Source organism: Dicentrarchus labrax, unplaced genomic scaffold, assembly GCF_905237075.1.
Source record: "Dicentrarchus labrax unplaced genomic scaffold, dlabrax2021, whole genome shotgun sequence".
NCBI lineage: Eukaryota > Metazoa > Chordata > Actinopteri > Moronidae > Dicentrarchus > Dicentrarchus labrax.
The window spans coordinates 1,222,237-1,236,524 of record NW_026136730.1 but is presented as its reverse complement, the minus strand read 5'-3'; the positions used below and the strand labels follow the sequence as shown (position 1 = coordinate 1,236,524).

Genomic DNA, 14,288 nt, shown 5'->3' with positions numbered 1-14,288 from the left:
ATTTTTCACTGAAAGAAAACAAGAAACTCTGCCTCGTACGCATGTAAACACACTCTGACACTTCACCTTGACCAGGTCGTTGTATCCGGTCTCTTTAGGCGTCCACCAGGGCTGAGCCTTCAGCCCGTCCACGTTGTACAGAGATCTCTGCCACACTGAGGCAAAATGACCGTGTTGGTGACCCAACTCGTACCAGTGATAGGCCTGAAGAGACAGTTAGAAACAGTTAGGCAGAACTTATATGGCCGGTTAGCTCAGTTGGTTAGAGCGTGGTGCTAATAACGCCAAGGTCGCGGGTTCGATCCCCGTACGGGCCACACAGTTTTTAAAAGACCCGTATGTACTATTTAGTGTGTTAGTTGCAGATGCAGATTGCAACTCACTCGCTTCACTCTCCCTCCCAAGTGTGACTGGGAGAAACTACGTGAAACACATCAACAGCTCAATCTAAAGTCAAAGTTTGGTTTGTCTATTCTGGGCTACTGTAGAAACACAGATTTAAGAGGCTGTGTATGTGTGTGTGTGTGTGTGTGTGTCGGGGGGGGGGTTACTCACACTTTTGTCTCCGACCCTCTGCAGGGCGTCACCCAGGTGGAAATAAAAACGCCCGTCATCCGTCCCCGGTTCACCTGACTCCAAACCCTCCTGGAGAGACAGAGGATGGCAGTGACGATGTGGGTTTGAGGGGTTTCCTCGTACTTAAGTTACGGTCGGCTGATTTCTTACGAGTCGTTTATATAAAGAAAAATCTTGTTAACAAACTAGATTAAAAGTCAGAAAGCAGAGTACGGGCGGTGATAGTTCCCGACCGGCTCCCTGTATGTGCACATTTACAGGTTCTCTGTCTTCCCTGTGGACATGTGAACAAACAAACAAACAAACAAACAAACAAACAAACAAACAAACAAACAAACGTGTCGGTTTACCTTCAGGTACGGTATACTCTCTGCTATCTTGTTCTCCGACTTCAGGATGAAGCCGTAATGAACTTTAGCGAAGCCGTTGCCGGGGGAAACCGCCAGAACCTGTGGGTGAGGCCAGACAACCAATCAGAGATACAGAGAGAGAGAGAGAGAGAGAACGTCTTTAGCAAACTCCTGTCACTCACAAAAAGTGGGAAACTATCAGCATACACACAAACCTCTTCGTACACCTTCTTGGCGCCCTTGTTGTCTCCTAGCAACAGGTGGGCGACGCCCAGTTCGTTCTTTAGACTGATGTCTTCTGGGAAGATCTGGGTCAGCCTCTCCAGAGTCGCCAGAGACCCACGCATCCGACCTGAGAGAGCAAACTTCAGCTTTAAAGGGGAACTTGGCAACCCTAGCCATTTCTTCTTTGGTTTTCACTTTTGTCGTGAAGAGCTCCCCCTACAGCTCTGGGACGTATATTTCAAAACACTGTCGTAAAAAGACTCACTTGCGACCCCTCCTCCCCCTTTCTACCGCTGCTGATGTGCATTTGTTGCCGGGCAACTTTTTCGTGCGGAGCAATGTCTACCGAGGTGGGTAATACATTCATCGTCGCTTGTTCTTATAGCCGGCGTGGCTAACCGGTATTGAGGGGGGCGTGTGTGTTTATGTGGAATTGCCGTAAAGCCGTTCGTGTTTCTCGCTCGTTCTTTCTTCTCGCGATACTTCCTATTTCCAACTTAACGGGACGGTAGTCCCAAAGTTGCAAGATTGTTTTTCCGCCTGGGGACGCTGGGGGGAGCGGGGAAAGTCACCATTAACACCGGAACAGGCCATTTAACCATCCAAATGATTTCTACACGGGTTTATTAAGTTGAAATAGTTGCCAGGTTCCCCTTTAAAAGGACCAGAGTGTAGGATTTAGTGGTATCGGGTGATTGCAACTCTCATTAATAACGCCAAGGTCGTGGGTTCGACCCCCACACTGGCCAAGTTGCTTTTAAGACATCACTCCAATAATGAGGTTAGACTACTAAGGATCAGCCTGATGATGTCCACTGTGACCTCACACATCTGTGTAGTGTGTAGGAGCAGAAAACAACTGAATCTGTCCAAAGCACGTTGTAGTTGTTCCGGTTGTCGCCGATACGCTGGGACGAAATGGACACAATATTTTTCACACAAAGAAAGAAATAAGTTAAACGGGGCCACTAACACACTAACGTTCACACAAACAATGTCACAGTGGTCATTCAGACACTGACGCATCACACCGGATTTCTGAGCACAAAGAGCACAACTTGGCCGGTTAGCTCAGTTGGTTAGAGCGTGGTGCTAATAACGCCAAGGTCGCGGGTTCGATCCCCGTACGGGCCACTAAGCTTTTAAGTCAACACTCATTCAGTCACTAAGCTTCAGTAGAAGCTGTGGTTTTATAATCCTGTGTTGTGAATGGAGGAATACAAAGTTTCAGACTGTGTGTGGAGATAAAATACAATTATTTCCAGGATATTTGGTCATTTTAATCAAATAAATGCGTTTCGATGAAAACTGGAAAACCTTGCAGCCTTGAACATGACATCCTCTGCGGTTGGTTTGGAGCTGGATTTGCTAGACCGCTCTATGATACACTAAAGTTTAGAGTCTAATCAGGGACATCCTGCTGCTTCTGCCCGCTTTTTCTGATTATTTCAGACTTGTTGGAAGTGTCACCAAGTCGCTGTCGGACACATTATGTCTGACAGACAGCTGACAAAAGCAGAAGTGCAGTAGTAGTGTCTGTAGTGTCTGTAGTATCTCTGTGTTACCCAGGAACTGCTGTCGCTCGGCTCGTCTCTTGAGTGCGGCTCTCAGGAGGTCGGGGGTCACATCAGGAAGCTCAGCAGCTTCTCTGTAGGTGTTGATGGCTTTCTGCAGCATGTCGTTACTACGCAGCTTCTCAGCCAGGTCGTCCTCCGCCTGCCACACACACACACACACATTATTATAAAAGGGGTTCAGATCCAGTATCAGTGCAGTAGTGGTTCCCCGTACTGTACCTGGGCTTTTCCGTAGCGAGCGCGGGGGCTCTGTGGATGCCGCAGCACCAGCGTATCAAACGCTCTCAACGCCTCCTCCAGCTTACCCTGATCGAAAGAGGACAGATAAATAAAAAATAAATGAGAAGAGCTCAAACTAACTATTCTATAAGGACACGTACTGCTGCGGCCCGAGTTCTGTATCACGTCTGTACCTTCTTGCGAAGCTTTTCTGCAGCGTCGATTTCGGCTTTAATGGTTTTGTCCAACTTATTCAACAGTTTTGGTTTCTTCTTCTTTGCTGGAGGAGAGAGAGAAAAGAAGAGGCGATGAAAGACAAGCAGGAAGCTGCGTGAGTGAAGATGCAACAACTGCGCAGTTTTTACCTTTTTCTTTGAGCTCAGCCTGTTTCCCGGTTGATCCTATGACGCAGGAGAGGAGACACACACTGACATTTAACACTCAATGAGAAGAAAAAGATAGATAAAGGATAAAAGTCGTTATTTTTTAATATTTATTATAATCTGGGAGGACTTTGTTTGAGACAACATTGTTTATTAAGGATGGTTTTATATGTTTTTATGGAAAAATACTGAATTACATTTTAAGAGCTCTGATAATGATAATGTTTGTATCCTGGAGGATTAATAAGGGCCCTGATATAAGGGTATAACAGGGATAATCACACACAGATATACACACATTCTGACGCCTAAACTCTACAGATAATCAATAATATAAACGGTGTGAAATATTGACTCTTTATTTTACTCTCAAATGTGTATTATTAATTAATTTGCCAGTGTTCATAAGCTCTGTCTACACACAGCAGCTTGAGTAAAATTACATATATTTATACATATATTTAAAACGTGTTAAGTAAGTATTGTTACTTTAAACTAAAAGAAATAAAATCATCAATTTGACAAAGAAAACAAATAGAAAAAAAAAAAAACGATGACACATAATGTTTTCTGTGGCCGGTTAGCTCAGTTGGTTAGAGCGTGGTGCTAATAACGCCAAGGTCGCGGGTTCGATCCCCGTACGGGCCATGTGGCTTTTAAAGGACAGATGTGTACAGAGGACAGAAACCAACACTTACTGCCTGAACATGCTGCTGGTCGAGAAGGAGCTCATCTATAAACTATAAACTCTTTGTGTGGTGAAACTGTCATCTCACCATTGGCCACTAGATGGGGGTGTTTCACTGTTTCTGACAGAGGGGCTGTTATATTATTGCTGATTGTCAGAAGCATTGTATATCCGCACCGGGACAGTTTCATTATGGCTGGTAAGAGTCCATTTTTTACAGAAGTCTTCCAAAGACAGCGTGTCCTTATCTCCTTATTGTGAAATTCCCACTGTTGATGGAAACCGGTTCAAGAACCAGAACTACCGGTAAGTTGGTGGAAAAGCGGCCTGATAAGACTTTCCCACAACCGTTTGGTGGGAGGGGCTTACTGGAGTGATACGAGGGAGCAGGTGAAGAGTCTTTGCCTCCTCACACTCTAACAGCCCTGACTGTGTGTGCTCACCCTCAGACTCTGGTCCGCTCTCCGTCTCTCTGGGTGTTTCACTCTGTGGTTCTGGTTCTGGTTCTGGCGCTGGTTCAGACTGGTTCTCTGCTTCTACGGCCGGCTCTGACAGGAGATACACAGCACAGTGTTTGTGAACTTACAGTTAGGGTAGGTGATGTATTGATTGTTTATTATGAGTTCATGAAAAGCAACATTTTTTTAACATTTCCTGAACTTCAGACGTCAAACCTTCAGCAATTCACCACATGTGAGACTTTAAATTCAGAGAATTCTTACTGTACCTGCTTCCTGTGTGACTCTGGAGCTTGTCAAGTATTCCCCCGACTCCACTACACAACAAACAGAAAAAGAAAACAACATTAAGGCTTATTTTCAGCGAACACAGCTCACAGAGGTCGATAGCAGTGAAAACGCTTATATCCACCACTGTAAAACAACTCGTCTCTTTTTTATGACTTTATTAGTGCGTTCGTAAATCAGAAGATCAATATCACTCTCAAGTCTGTACGATCATTATGAAGCTACAGACAGCAGCCGGTTAGCTTAGCTTAGCATCAAGACTGGAAACAGGGGGAAACAGCTAGCCTGGACCATCTACCAGCACCTCTACAGCTCACTGATTCACAAGTTACATCATCTTTTAATCTACACTAAACAGGTCCTTAAACAAACTAAATACAACAAAATAAACAATAACAACTAAACAAACTAGAGCAAATATCACTTTATCAAACCAGAACACCAGAAAAACAAAAAAAAACTACACAACAAGAGTGAACCAAACCACATCAGACCAAAGCAAACTGCGAGTTATCGATCATTATGATCTGTTTGACTCACCGACGCTCTCCTCTGGCGACGGCTCCTCCAACAGAACTGCAACAAACGTACAACAACCATCACTCCATCTGCTCTAGCTGCACTATTCTTAACAGCAGCACTACTGTACAGTTAGGAATACAGCCTCCACTGGAGCGGGGCCATAAAAGCACGAGGATTCAGTCCACTGCGTGTTTCCATTCTCAGACACTACAACGGTGGGGCAACGCCGTCCTCGTCAACGCTACCTCTGCTGCTGTCGCTCTGCGAGGACACTAGCTTGTTCCCAACCAGGCGAGTCTTCCAACATCAGCTCGCTCTGCTAACCTCAGCACATGAACCATTTAGTTAAACCACTCACCTCCAGCTGTGTCTATGCCGTCAGCCTGATCCTCTGAAACAAAGGAGATAAAAACACAACCATCAACACAGCAGGAGCGGCTTATTATAAAAAACTACAGACATTTAGTAAAAGCAGAGGACGGAGGAAAAGAGATTGTACTCACCATAAGGATGCACGCTGTCTCGAGGATCATCTGTAACACACACACACACACACACACACACACACACACACACACACACACACACACACACACACACACACACACACACACACACACACACACACACACACACACACACACACACACACACACACGTCAGTAACAGTTTAATATAACAGTTTAAAGGCTGAGAGCAGAAATCAGCAGCAGGAAGAATAAATGATCATCTGAAACACATTGATTCTGACTCAGATCGGCTCTTATACTGCAGAGTTTCAACTGAATATCATATTTCTAGGATAGGACAATAGGAATTAAACAATCCAGACTTATTAAAACATATTTTATACATTTTATTTTATTTATACCCCACAGACACATTCAGGTCTCATCAGGATGTTTGAATTCACTTATCAGGTCGTCCTCGGAAAACTGACCTGGCACAAAGTCGTCTTCCACCAACGGAGGGAGAGGGACAGCAGCTGGAGATACCAAAGCACACAGGTTAAAACACAGGTTAAAACACACACACACACACACACACACACACACACACACACACACACACACACAGAGCATATGAACAGGATGTGTGTGTCTCTGTTAGCAGATTATCAGCTGATCTTTCAGACTGTTTGAGGGAAACAATCAGAGAGAGAGAGAGAGTGTGAAGCTACGAAGGTGAGAGTGAAATGTTCAACATGCAGGAAAACCTTCACAGAGACACATCCACAACACAGCAGCCGCTAAGCCACACAGTGCGCAGCAGGACCAACCTTGGATTTCAGACTCCACATCCTGAGATCTAGAGACTGGATCAGACACAGACACGTCACCGGCTGATCACAGGTGGATCACAGGGCAGACAGCAGGTATCAATACAGACTGATGCACAATGTGGCCATAAGTATGTGGACACCCAGCAGTGAGTCTGTTTCCTCTTTATGACAGCTGTACGGGGGTGAATCTTTAAACAACTCACCTGTTTAAGTTATATTAAGGCTTAAAGTTATGCACAATTAAGGGCGTGGTCGCTTTGAGTGACAGGTGGGCTTCATTCTGCCCGTGTCAGCTCCACCTCTTTGCCCATTTCTGGATTACCAATGGTAACACAGTAAAATGTTGTATAATACTTCCTGTTGTAATAAATAAATAAAATAAAATAGCAAAGAAAATCAACTTGCATTTATTTTTAATGATTTAAGACATTACAACTACGTTATACTGACATTGTTGAGTTGTTTCCATAGAGATCCAGATGGAAAACGAGGCCACAGTGAGTAACATGACACAAGAAACTGTGACCAGAGTCTGAATGAGTGTCTCATACTGCCAGCGCCAAACAGGACTTTCCATTTTACATTAACGTAAAGAAGAATAAAGTAATCTGAGATATCTAAATGATCACCGTGTGCTATCATCCACTCACCACCAGGAGGTCCACATACATATATTTATATTAAAGCAAATAACAGGCAAATAATCTGAAGGAGGAAAAGTAGCGTTGGAACATCAGAGCAGCTCACACACAGCAGCAAATCCAAAGAGCAGTGGAGCTGCTGTTCAGTTACAGAGAACAGTGATTATCTGTGCTGCCGATCAATACACATCCAAAACAAACACCTTCCTCATTATACTCGCTGTTAGCTGTGACGTTACGTACCTTCGTCATCGTCGTCGACAGGTGAGGGGCCGCTCTCTGAAACTGATCAATAAAAACTGAGTTCAAGAAAGCAGCAACTAGATGTTTTTGTACCATCACGATCCATAATATCTACAAATGAATGATTTATTGATATTGAAACGCTCAAAGAGACGTTCACTGCAGGCCCGTCAGAAATACACACACACACACACACACACACACACACACACACACACACACACACACACACACACACACACACACACACACACCTGACACAGTCTCCTCAGCTGGTGTTTCGGATGATGTGGCGTCTGTTGGCTCCGCCCCCTGTGGCTCTGCAGCTTGCTGATTGGTTGTTTCAACCACAGGCTCAGTGGTTTCTTTTGTATGGGAGATGGAGGGCGCCATAGAGAAGATACAGATACATTAAAGTTAAAAACATGGTGGATCTATAATGTGTAACAGTTCCTCATTAAACTCTGTATAAACTCTATATGTTCTGTATGTAGTTGAGTTGTGGTTGTCTGCCAGAAGCTGTCACACATTGACTGTTGATCCAGTCTGAAGCCACATTGTTACCATCCACTGTTTAGATCTTGGTGCTTTTTAACTCTAGATTTGAACCGGATGAAGGATTTTAGTCATCGGACGTCTGGATCTTAAGTTATCAGAGAAACAAGCTGAGCTAACGTTAGCAGCAGCTCGGCTCGCAGCCCCTCCGGGACGTCCTTTGTCTGTCCAACAGCGTGGGAGAAGCAGTGATTGTTAAGGTGGAACTGCTTTATTCAGTGTGTTTAAGGTGGAACTGCTTTATTCAGTGTGTTTAGTGGTTTTAATCAGCGGGTCTGTTTGTGTTGGAGAGGAGGAGACCTCTGTGGATCATTGGGCTCCCGGTAGAAACCTCCTGAACCATGAACACTGAAGGAATCCTAACCGGGAGAAGCTGACTGCAATGACGCCAATGGTGGTGAAGACAACAACTCCCATGTTGTCTTCAACTCCCATGATCCCACAAACGCCCTGTTGAACACCAGTTGGTCCCAGTGCGTGTCAGAGAGGCTAATAGTCTAATTAACCAACAGATTATTAAAATATTTGATTATAATTAAGTTACTTGACTAATAGTTTTAGCTCCTTTATGTTTCACAGCAGAGGACCTCAGTGGCAGTACTGGTTGTACTGGTTGTACTGGGCAGCTCCTGCTGTGAAAGTGAAGCTGGGTGGAGCTGATATGAAGCTTCTGTGACTCTTTGTTAGTGTTCGGTCTCATCTGACGCAGACCTGGGATCAGAGTTACGCTCAGCAGAGGTCAGTGGAGGCAGACGCGCCCTCGGGTCCGAACTCACAGGTGGGAATATAATGAAACACCGACTGGGAGGTTTTCTCAGGTATCAGGTCAGCTCGCTTGTCTGGGAGACAACAGTGTGTGTGTGTGTGTGTGTGTGTGTGTGTGTGTGTGTGTGTGTGTGTGTGTGTGTGTGTGTGCTCACCTGTTCTCTCCTCAGGTAAATCTTCCACATGTGGGGCCTCTGCCTCTTTCAGACCTGTTCAGTGGTTAGAAGTTCAGGGATCAGACACAGTCGACCTCAGTGGGACATTTCAGTGGCAGATTATTTCCTGTTTTGGGAACTTTTTATTCAATAATCTGTCTGTATTATGTATTATATTTAAATCATTTTTAACAATCATACAAACTTAATAAGCTTATTTTCTTCTCCCTGGCGTTTGGTAATTCTTCTATTAAACAACTTACATTTACTTTCTGCTGCAACATTAAAGTGATGAACACATGAATGCATCAATAATTATAATGACATTATACATTATTCTGAAATTCTGCATAATGAGTGCTTTTATTTTTGTTACTTTTCTACTTCAACTACGTAGAATCTTGTATTTCTCCACTGTGGTATCATAACTTTTACTCTGAGTACTTCTTCCAGTACTGATCACCACATAAGCAGCATAATGCCCTCAGAGGTGTTCTTTATCAGGGACAGAACCATCCCATAATGGACCTCTCCACAGGCATTATTACCCCTTACAGATCTGATGTTGGTTTACAGTTGCAACAGCACCTCACAGAAAACAACAGGTGTTCTAATTCAATCAATTCATCAACCAAAACATTGTAGATTATTGTGTATTATAGCTACAGCTATAAGAAAGCCCCACACCAGCAGCAGCAGCAGCGAGGAGGTCAGGAGTCTCTGATTATATTCTGAGGGAAGGAAACAAGAGCGTGAGAGAGCGAACAGAGGAGGAAGCTGTGCTGGAGGAAGATAGCAGTGAAACAGAAGAGGGAGGACGTGATGTTCATTACTCAGTTCAACCAGGGAACCTGTAGGGCTGCCTCTCTCTACACACACTATTTCTATTACACCAAGAAGGAAGACAAACATCTTGATTTGAAAACCAAGATTTATTTATTTTGAAATCACATTTTAAAAGGAAAAAGCAACATTATTTTAAAGTCGGTGCAATGAACAGACAGAAGAATGCAGCCTTTAAAAGGTCCAGTGTGTGCAGCTCACTTGTTTCTCTTAACAAGTGCGAGGGAGAAACTACGGTGCCCCTATTTAGATCCACTGTTTGCATTGTCCCTTCTGGGCTACTGTAAAAACATGGCGGTTAAACATGGCGGTCTCCACGGAAGGAGACCCGCGGCGTCTGTAGATAAAACCAGCTCATTCTAAGGTAACAAAAGCTCCCATGAAAGCAGTAAAATCACACATCTGTCTCTAATACAACCACTGTTTTAATAACTGACAATGCATATTATAATTGCACGAGTATTATTTCTGTTAATGTTATGTTAACTAATACTCTCTTAGATTGTCAATATAAAGCAAATCCAATGATTTACAACTCGTAAAGCGATGCATCCATTAGTGGAGCACTACACAGCACACCTACTTTCATATGATACCAATACGGGCAGAATTATGTCACTCTAATAGAAAACACACCCGTTATTAGGCTATTTTATATCCATCTCTTGTCTATTCTGACTAAATATTACATGCTGGACCTTTAAACATGAATATTTTCTGGTTTCTTTAATCCTCTATGACTGAATTTCTTTGGGTTGTGGACAAAACAAGACATTTGAGGACGTCACATATGGCTTTGGACTATTTAATGGACCAAATAACTAATTGATTGATTGTGAAAATAACCTTTAGTTGCAGCTCTCGTGTCCTGTGAGTGAAACATTGTGTGCCCTACACGTCTCTACTGCACATATCACTTATTACGAGTTCAGCAGACGTTTGAACTGCTATCGCATTGAACTCAACCCTTCTTCTACTCACCAGATGCACTAAATGACATTTAACCAATGCTCATATAACAATAAAAGTAAATAAATACTCCCAGAAAGCTAGTCAGAGCAGTGGAGAACATTCCTGTGTACGAGGAACGATCCTACCTGACTCTACCTGAATCTCATGGAGAAAAAAAACCCAAACAAAAGCAAACATCTCAAGTATAACTCTATCTGTAAGTTAATTCCTTAAGTTGAACCCTTCAGTGAGTTCGTGCTCTGGTAATGAGGTCTTAACACCAGAATAACAACAGAACAGAGAACGAATCAGAGATAAGACATCAGGGGTCGACTCTTCTGCTTCTCTAGATTTACAATCTTTCTTCACCAAAATAAAACTAAAAACATTTACATCAACCCAGCATGCAGACAGACAAACAGCAGGATGATCAAGCTTTAAGCAAACAGATCATTTTAAAAGGAATAGTTTTCACACTTTTTTGTGGGGGACATTTCCCTTTTTACCTGCCTGACACATTTCAGGATTAAGAATACTCAATTCTGAAACACCCTTAAACCACTGCACCATCAATCAATACACCATGTTATATATATGATTAGCAACAATCACCAGTACTTAAGATGGGTTGAATGGTTAAATGTTCTGTGTGTGTTGATTCACCACTGATGAATGCTAAGTTGTTTCTTACCGTGGTTAGTTAAGGACTTTAAGACCACGAGGTAGCAACTGGAGCTATCCGAGAAGAGGAGTCAACGCACTTTTCACGTGTCGGATATTCGCAGAAAAACAAACGTCAAACGGGAACTGCGGCTTGTAACTGGGACTGGCACAGCACTGCTGCATGTGCTAACTGTATTAGCTGCTGCCACTAGCTACTTAACGGTCCCATCAGCTGTCTGCACCTGGAGCCAGGTGAAAATGTACTTCGCATTGATCTGAACACACCATCATACAACGGACACATCTGGTTATAATATGAGCCATTTTCTACATTCAGATATATAGGCCACAACATTAGTAAATTCCCTCAGATAAGGTGAACTTTGTTTTTTTGTCCGTTATTAACTTTTCTTTTACTTTACTGCAGCCGGTGGCTTTTAAATTACATCATCTGCTCTAAAATATAATACAAAATACATCAGGGGCCAGATGCATAAAACAAAGACGTCTACTTCTGTCTTATAAATCTCAATCAATTATCCATAAATGGACTTTAGAAACACCATTAAAAACCCGTCTGCATATCGATACTTAGATATCAGATATTGTTTCATTTACAACTCACTTTATTACTGACTTATTTTCATACCGATAACAAACAATATCACACATTCTCCTTTTATAAATACGGGAAGAGGCGTACGTGTGCATCCTTTATACATTTAGCGGTTAACATCTCTTTTTAACGAGAGCCGACAGTCACAGAGGAAGGCCACACCTCCTCCGACCCTGCAGCCAATCAGAGTTCTAGCACCATTTATGAGATCTTTGTACCGCGGGGTCATTTTTTCTTCCCGCTCGCAGCCGCCTTCTCCTCTCTCCGGACTGCGGACGCACTCGCTCTGCCACTCCTCTCCTCCGCCGCCGGAGCTTTCGCCTGCGTGGCGTTTGTTTTCCTCTCGAGGGGCTCTTGTTTCTTCGTGGCGTTGCGCTCCCTCTCCGCTCGTTCCGCCTCCATCTTAACCCGAAAAGCCTTCTCTCTGGCAAGCCTCTGCCTCTCCATCAGCTCTTTCTCTCGAGCCGCTCTCTCCTTTTCGGCCCTTGCTGCTTTCTCTTTCTCCAGCTTTTCCTTCTCTAGTCTTGCCTGTTCCATCCTCTCCTTCTCCCGGGCGACTCTCTCTCTTTCCTTCGCCGCTCTCTCCGTCCTCTCCCTCTCCTCTCTCGCCGCCCTTTCCTTCTCCAGTCTCTCTTTCTCTGCTTTCTCTTTAGCTGCTTTTTCTTTCTCTAATCTCTCCTTCTCCTGAGCGATTCTTGCCCTCTCCCTGGCGATGCGCTCCCTCTCCATCTTTTCCCTCTCTTCCTTCTCTCTGGCTGCTCTCTCCATCTTTTCCTTCTCTCTGGCTAGTCTCTCTTTTTCCAGTCTTTCCTTTTCTGCTCTCTCTTTTTCCCTGGCGGTTCTTTCCCTTTCCTTAGCTATATGTTCCCTCTCCAGCCTCTCTTTTTCAGCTCTTTCTTTGGCTATTCGTTCCTTTTCGGCCCTCTCTCGCTCCATCCTCTCCTTCTCGAGTCTTTCCCTTTCTTTAGCGACGCGTTCCTTCTCCATCCTTTCTTTTTCTGCTCTTTCTTTGGCGATGCGTTCTTTTTCTTGGCGTTCCTTCTCTCTGGCTATTTGCTCTCTTTCCTTGGCAATACGCTCCCTCTCCAGCCTTTCTTTTTCTGCTCTTTCTTTGGCGATCCTTTCTTTCTCAAGTCTCTCCTTCTCTGCCCTCTCTCTCTCCATCCTCTCCTTCTCTCTGGCTAGTCTTTCCCTCTCCATCCTCTCCTTCTCGGCCCTCTCTCTTTCCAGTCTTTCTTTCTCCCGTTGTTCCCTCTCCGCCTTTTCCTTGGCTGCCCTCTCCTGTTCCCTGGCCAGACGCTCTTTCTCCATCTTTTCTTTCTCCGCACGCTCTCGCTCTAGTCGTTCCCTCTCTTCTCTGGCTACCTTTTCTTTGGTCAATCTCTCCATTTCTTGTCTCTCTTTTTCCGCCCTCTCTCGAGCCATCCTCTCTTTCTCTGCTTTTTCCTTTGCTTCCTTCTCTATCCTCTCATTCTCTGCCTTCTCCTTCTCCATCCTCTCCTTCTCCGCCCTGTCCTTCTCTGCTCTCTCCTTCTCCTTCTCTATCCTCTCCTTCTCTATCCTCTCCTTCTCCGCCTTCTCCTTCTCCATCCTCTCTTTCTCTATCCTCTCCTTCTCCGCCTTCTCCTTCTCCATCCTCTCCCTCTCAGTCTCCCTCATCTCCTCCTCAGCGGCCTCCAGCATCTTCATCTTCAGAGCCCAGGCGGCCTCCCTCTCCTCCTCCTCCTCAGCGAGGAAGGCCCTGATCTCAGCCAGAGCGATGCGAGCGATCCTCTTGGCCTCCATCTTCTCGTGGATCATCCTCAGCTCCTCCCTCAGAGCGGAGCGCAGCCTGGTGCCTCGGACAGGCTGGTCTGAGGTTTGGATTTAATGGTGGTGATCGTGAAATATTATTCACATGAAGCGAACACATTGACACCGACTTGTTCACGCAATAACACAGCAACCAGGGAAGTGTTAGAAATCACACAGTGCTTGGTAGTGCACTCTGGTTAAGTCTTGGTTAGGGTTTACGAAGAAAAACTAGAATCTTTCAAATAGAGTTGAGGTGAGTAAAACTGTAATAGTTCTCCTACTCTTACATTGCTCTGAAGGTCACTTCTGTACTGCAGTGTTTTTATTGCCGGTTCTTGGCTCCTGCCACTCCGAGGCTAAGTTTGTTAACTAACGTTAGCTGCACAAGCTAACTAGCTAACGGCATCTAACATTACGGTTAGCGACATTTAGTTTCTTATAGCAAGTCCATCTGGAAACTCCATAAATCTCCTCGGTACCGATGTTGTCAAACT

General features: G+C 44.3%; 1 protein-coding gene and 3 non-coding genes across 13 annotated transcripts in view; 3 read left to right on the top strand and 1 right to left on the bottom strand.

Annotated features, from left to right (window-relative positions):
• Window positions 1-14,288, bottom strand: part of unm_hu7910 (un-named hu7910) — a 32,336-nt gene that overhangs the window by 2,914 nt on the left and 15,134 nt on the right. For 4 of the 10 annotated variants that reach the window (XM_051393379.1, XM_051393370.1, XM_051393373.1 and 1 more), the window contains 18 exons: window positions 8,928-8,981; window positions 7,707-7,817; window positions 7,453-7,494; window positions 6,566-6,601; window positions 6,227-6,271; window positions 5,790-5,819; window positions 5,645-5,677; window positions 5,305-5,340; window positions 4,746-4,793; window positions 4,462-4,566; window positions 3,313-3,348; window positions 3,142-3,227; window positions 2,948-3,034; window positions 2,717-2,867; window positions 1,142-1,278; window positions 927-1,025; window positions 556-645; window positions 67-204 (listed from right to left, as the gene is read on the bottom strand). In XM_051393379.1, the coding sequence (XP_051249339.1) occupies window positions 67-204; window positions 556-645; window positions 927-1,025; window positions 1,142-1,278; window positions 2,717-2,867; window positions 2,948-3,034; window positions 3,142-3,227; window positions 3,313-3,348; window positions 4,462-4,566; window positions 4,746-4,793; window positions 5,305-5,340; window positions 5,645-5,677; window positions 5,790-5,819; window positions 6,227-6,271; window positions 6,566-6,601; window positions 7,453-7,494; window positions 7,707-7,817; window positions 8,928-8,981 (1,364 nt within the window). Of the gene's footprint in view, window positions 1-66; window positions 205-555; window positions 646-926; window positions 1,026-1,141; window positions 1,279-2,716; window positions 2,868-2,947; window positions 3,035-3,141; window positions 3,228-3,312; window positions 3,349-4,461; window positions 4,567-4,745; window positions 4,794-5,304; window positions 5,341-5,644; window positions 5,678-5,789; window positions 5,820-6,226; window positions 6,272-6,565; window positions 6,602-7,452; window positions 7,495-7,706; window positions 7,818-8,927; window positions 8,982-9,840; window positions 13,854-14,288 lie in introns of those variants that run through there. The other 6 variants (XM_051393376.1, XM_051393377.1, XM_051393378.1 and 3 more) reach the window with 4 other exon arrangements.
• Window positions 244-317, top strand: trnai-aau (transfer RNA isoleucine (anticodon AAU)). Its single transcript has one exon. It is a non-coding gene; the product is annotated as a tRNA-Ile (tRNA).
• trnai-aau (transfer RNA isoleucine (anticodon AAU)) lies at window positions 2,212-2,285 on the top strand. The gene has a single exon. It is a non-coding gene; the product is annotated as a tRNA-Ile (tRNA).
• trnai-aau (transfer RNA isoleucine (anticodon AAU)) lies at window positions 3,905-3,978 on the top strand. The gene has a single exon. It is a non-coding gene; the product is annotated as a tRNA-Ile (tRNA).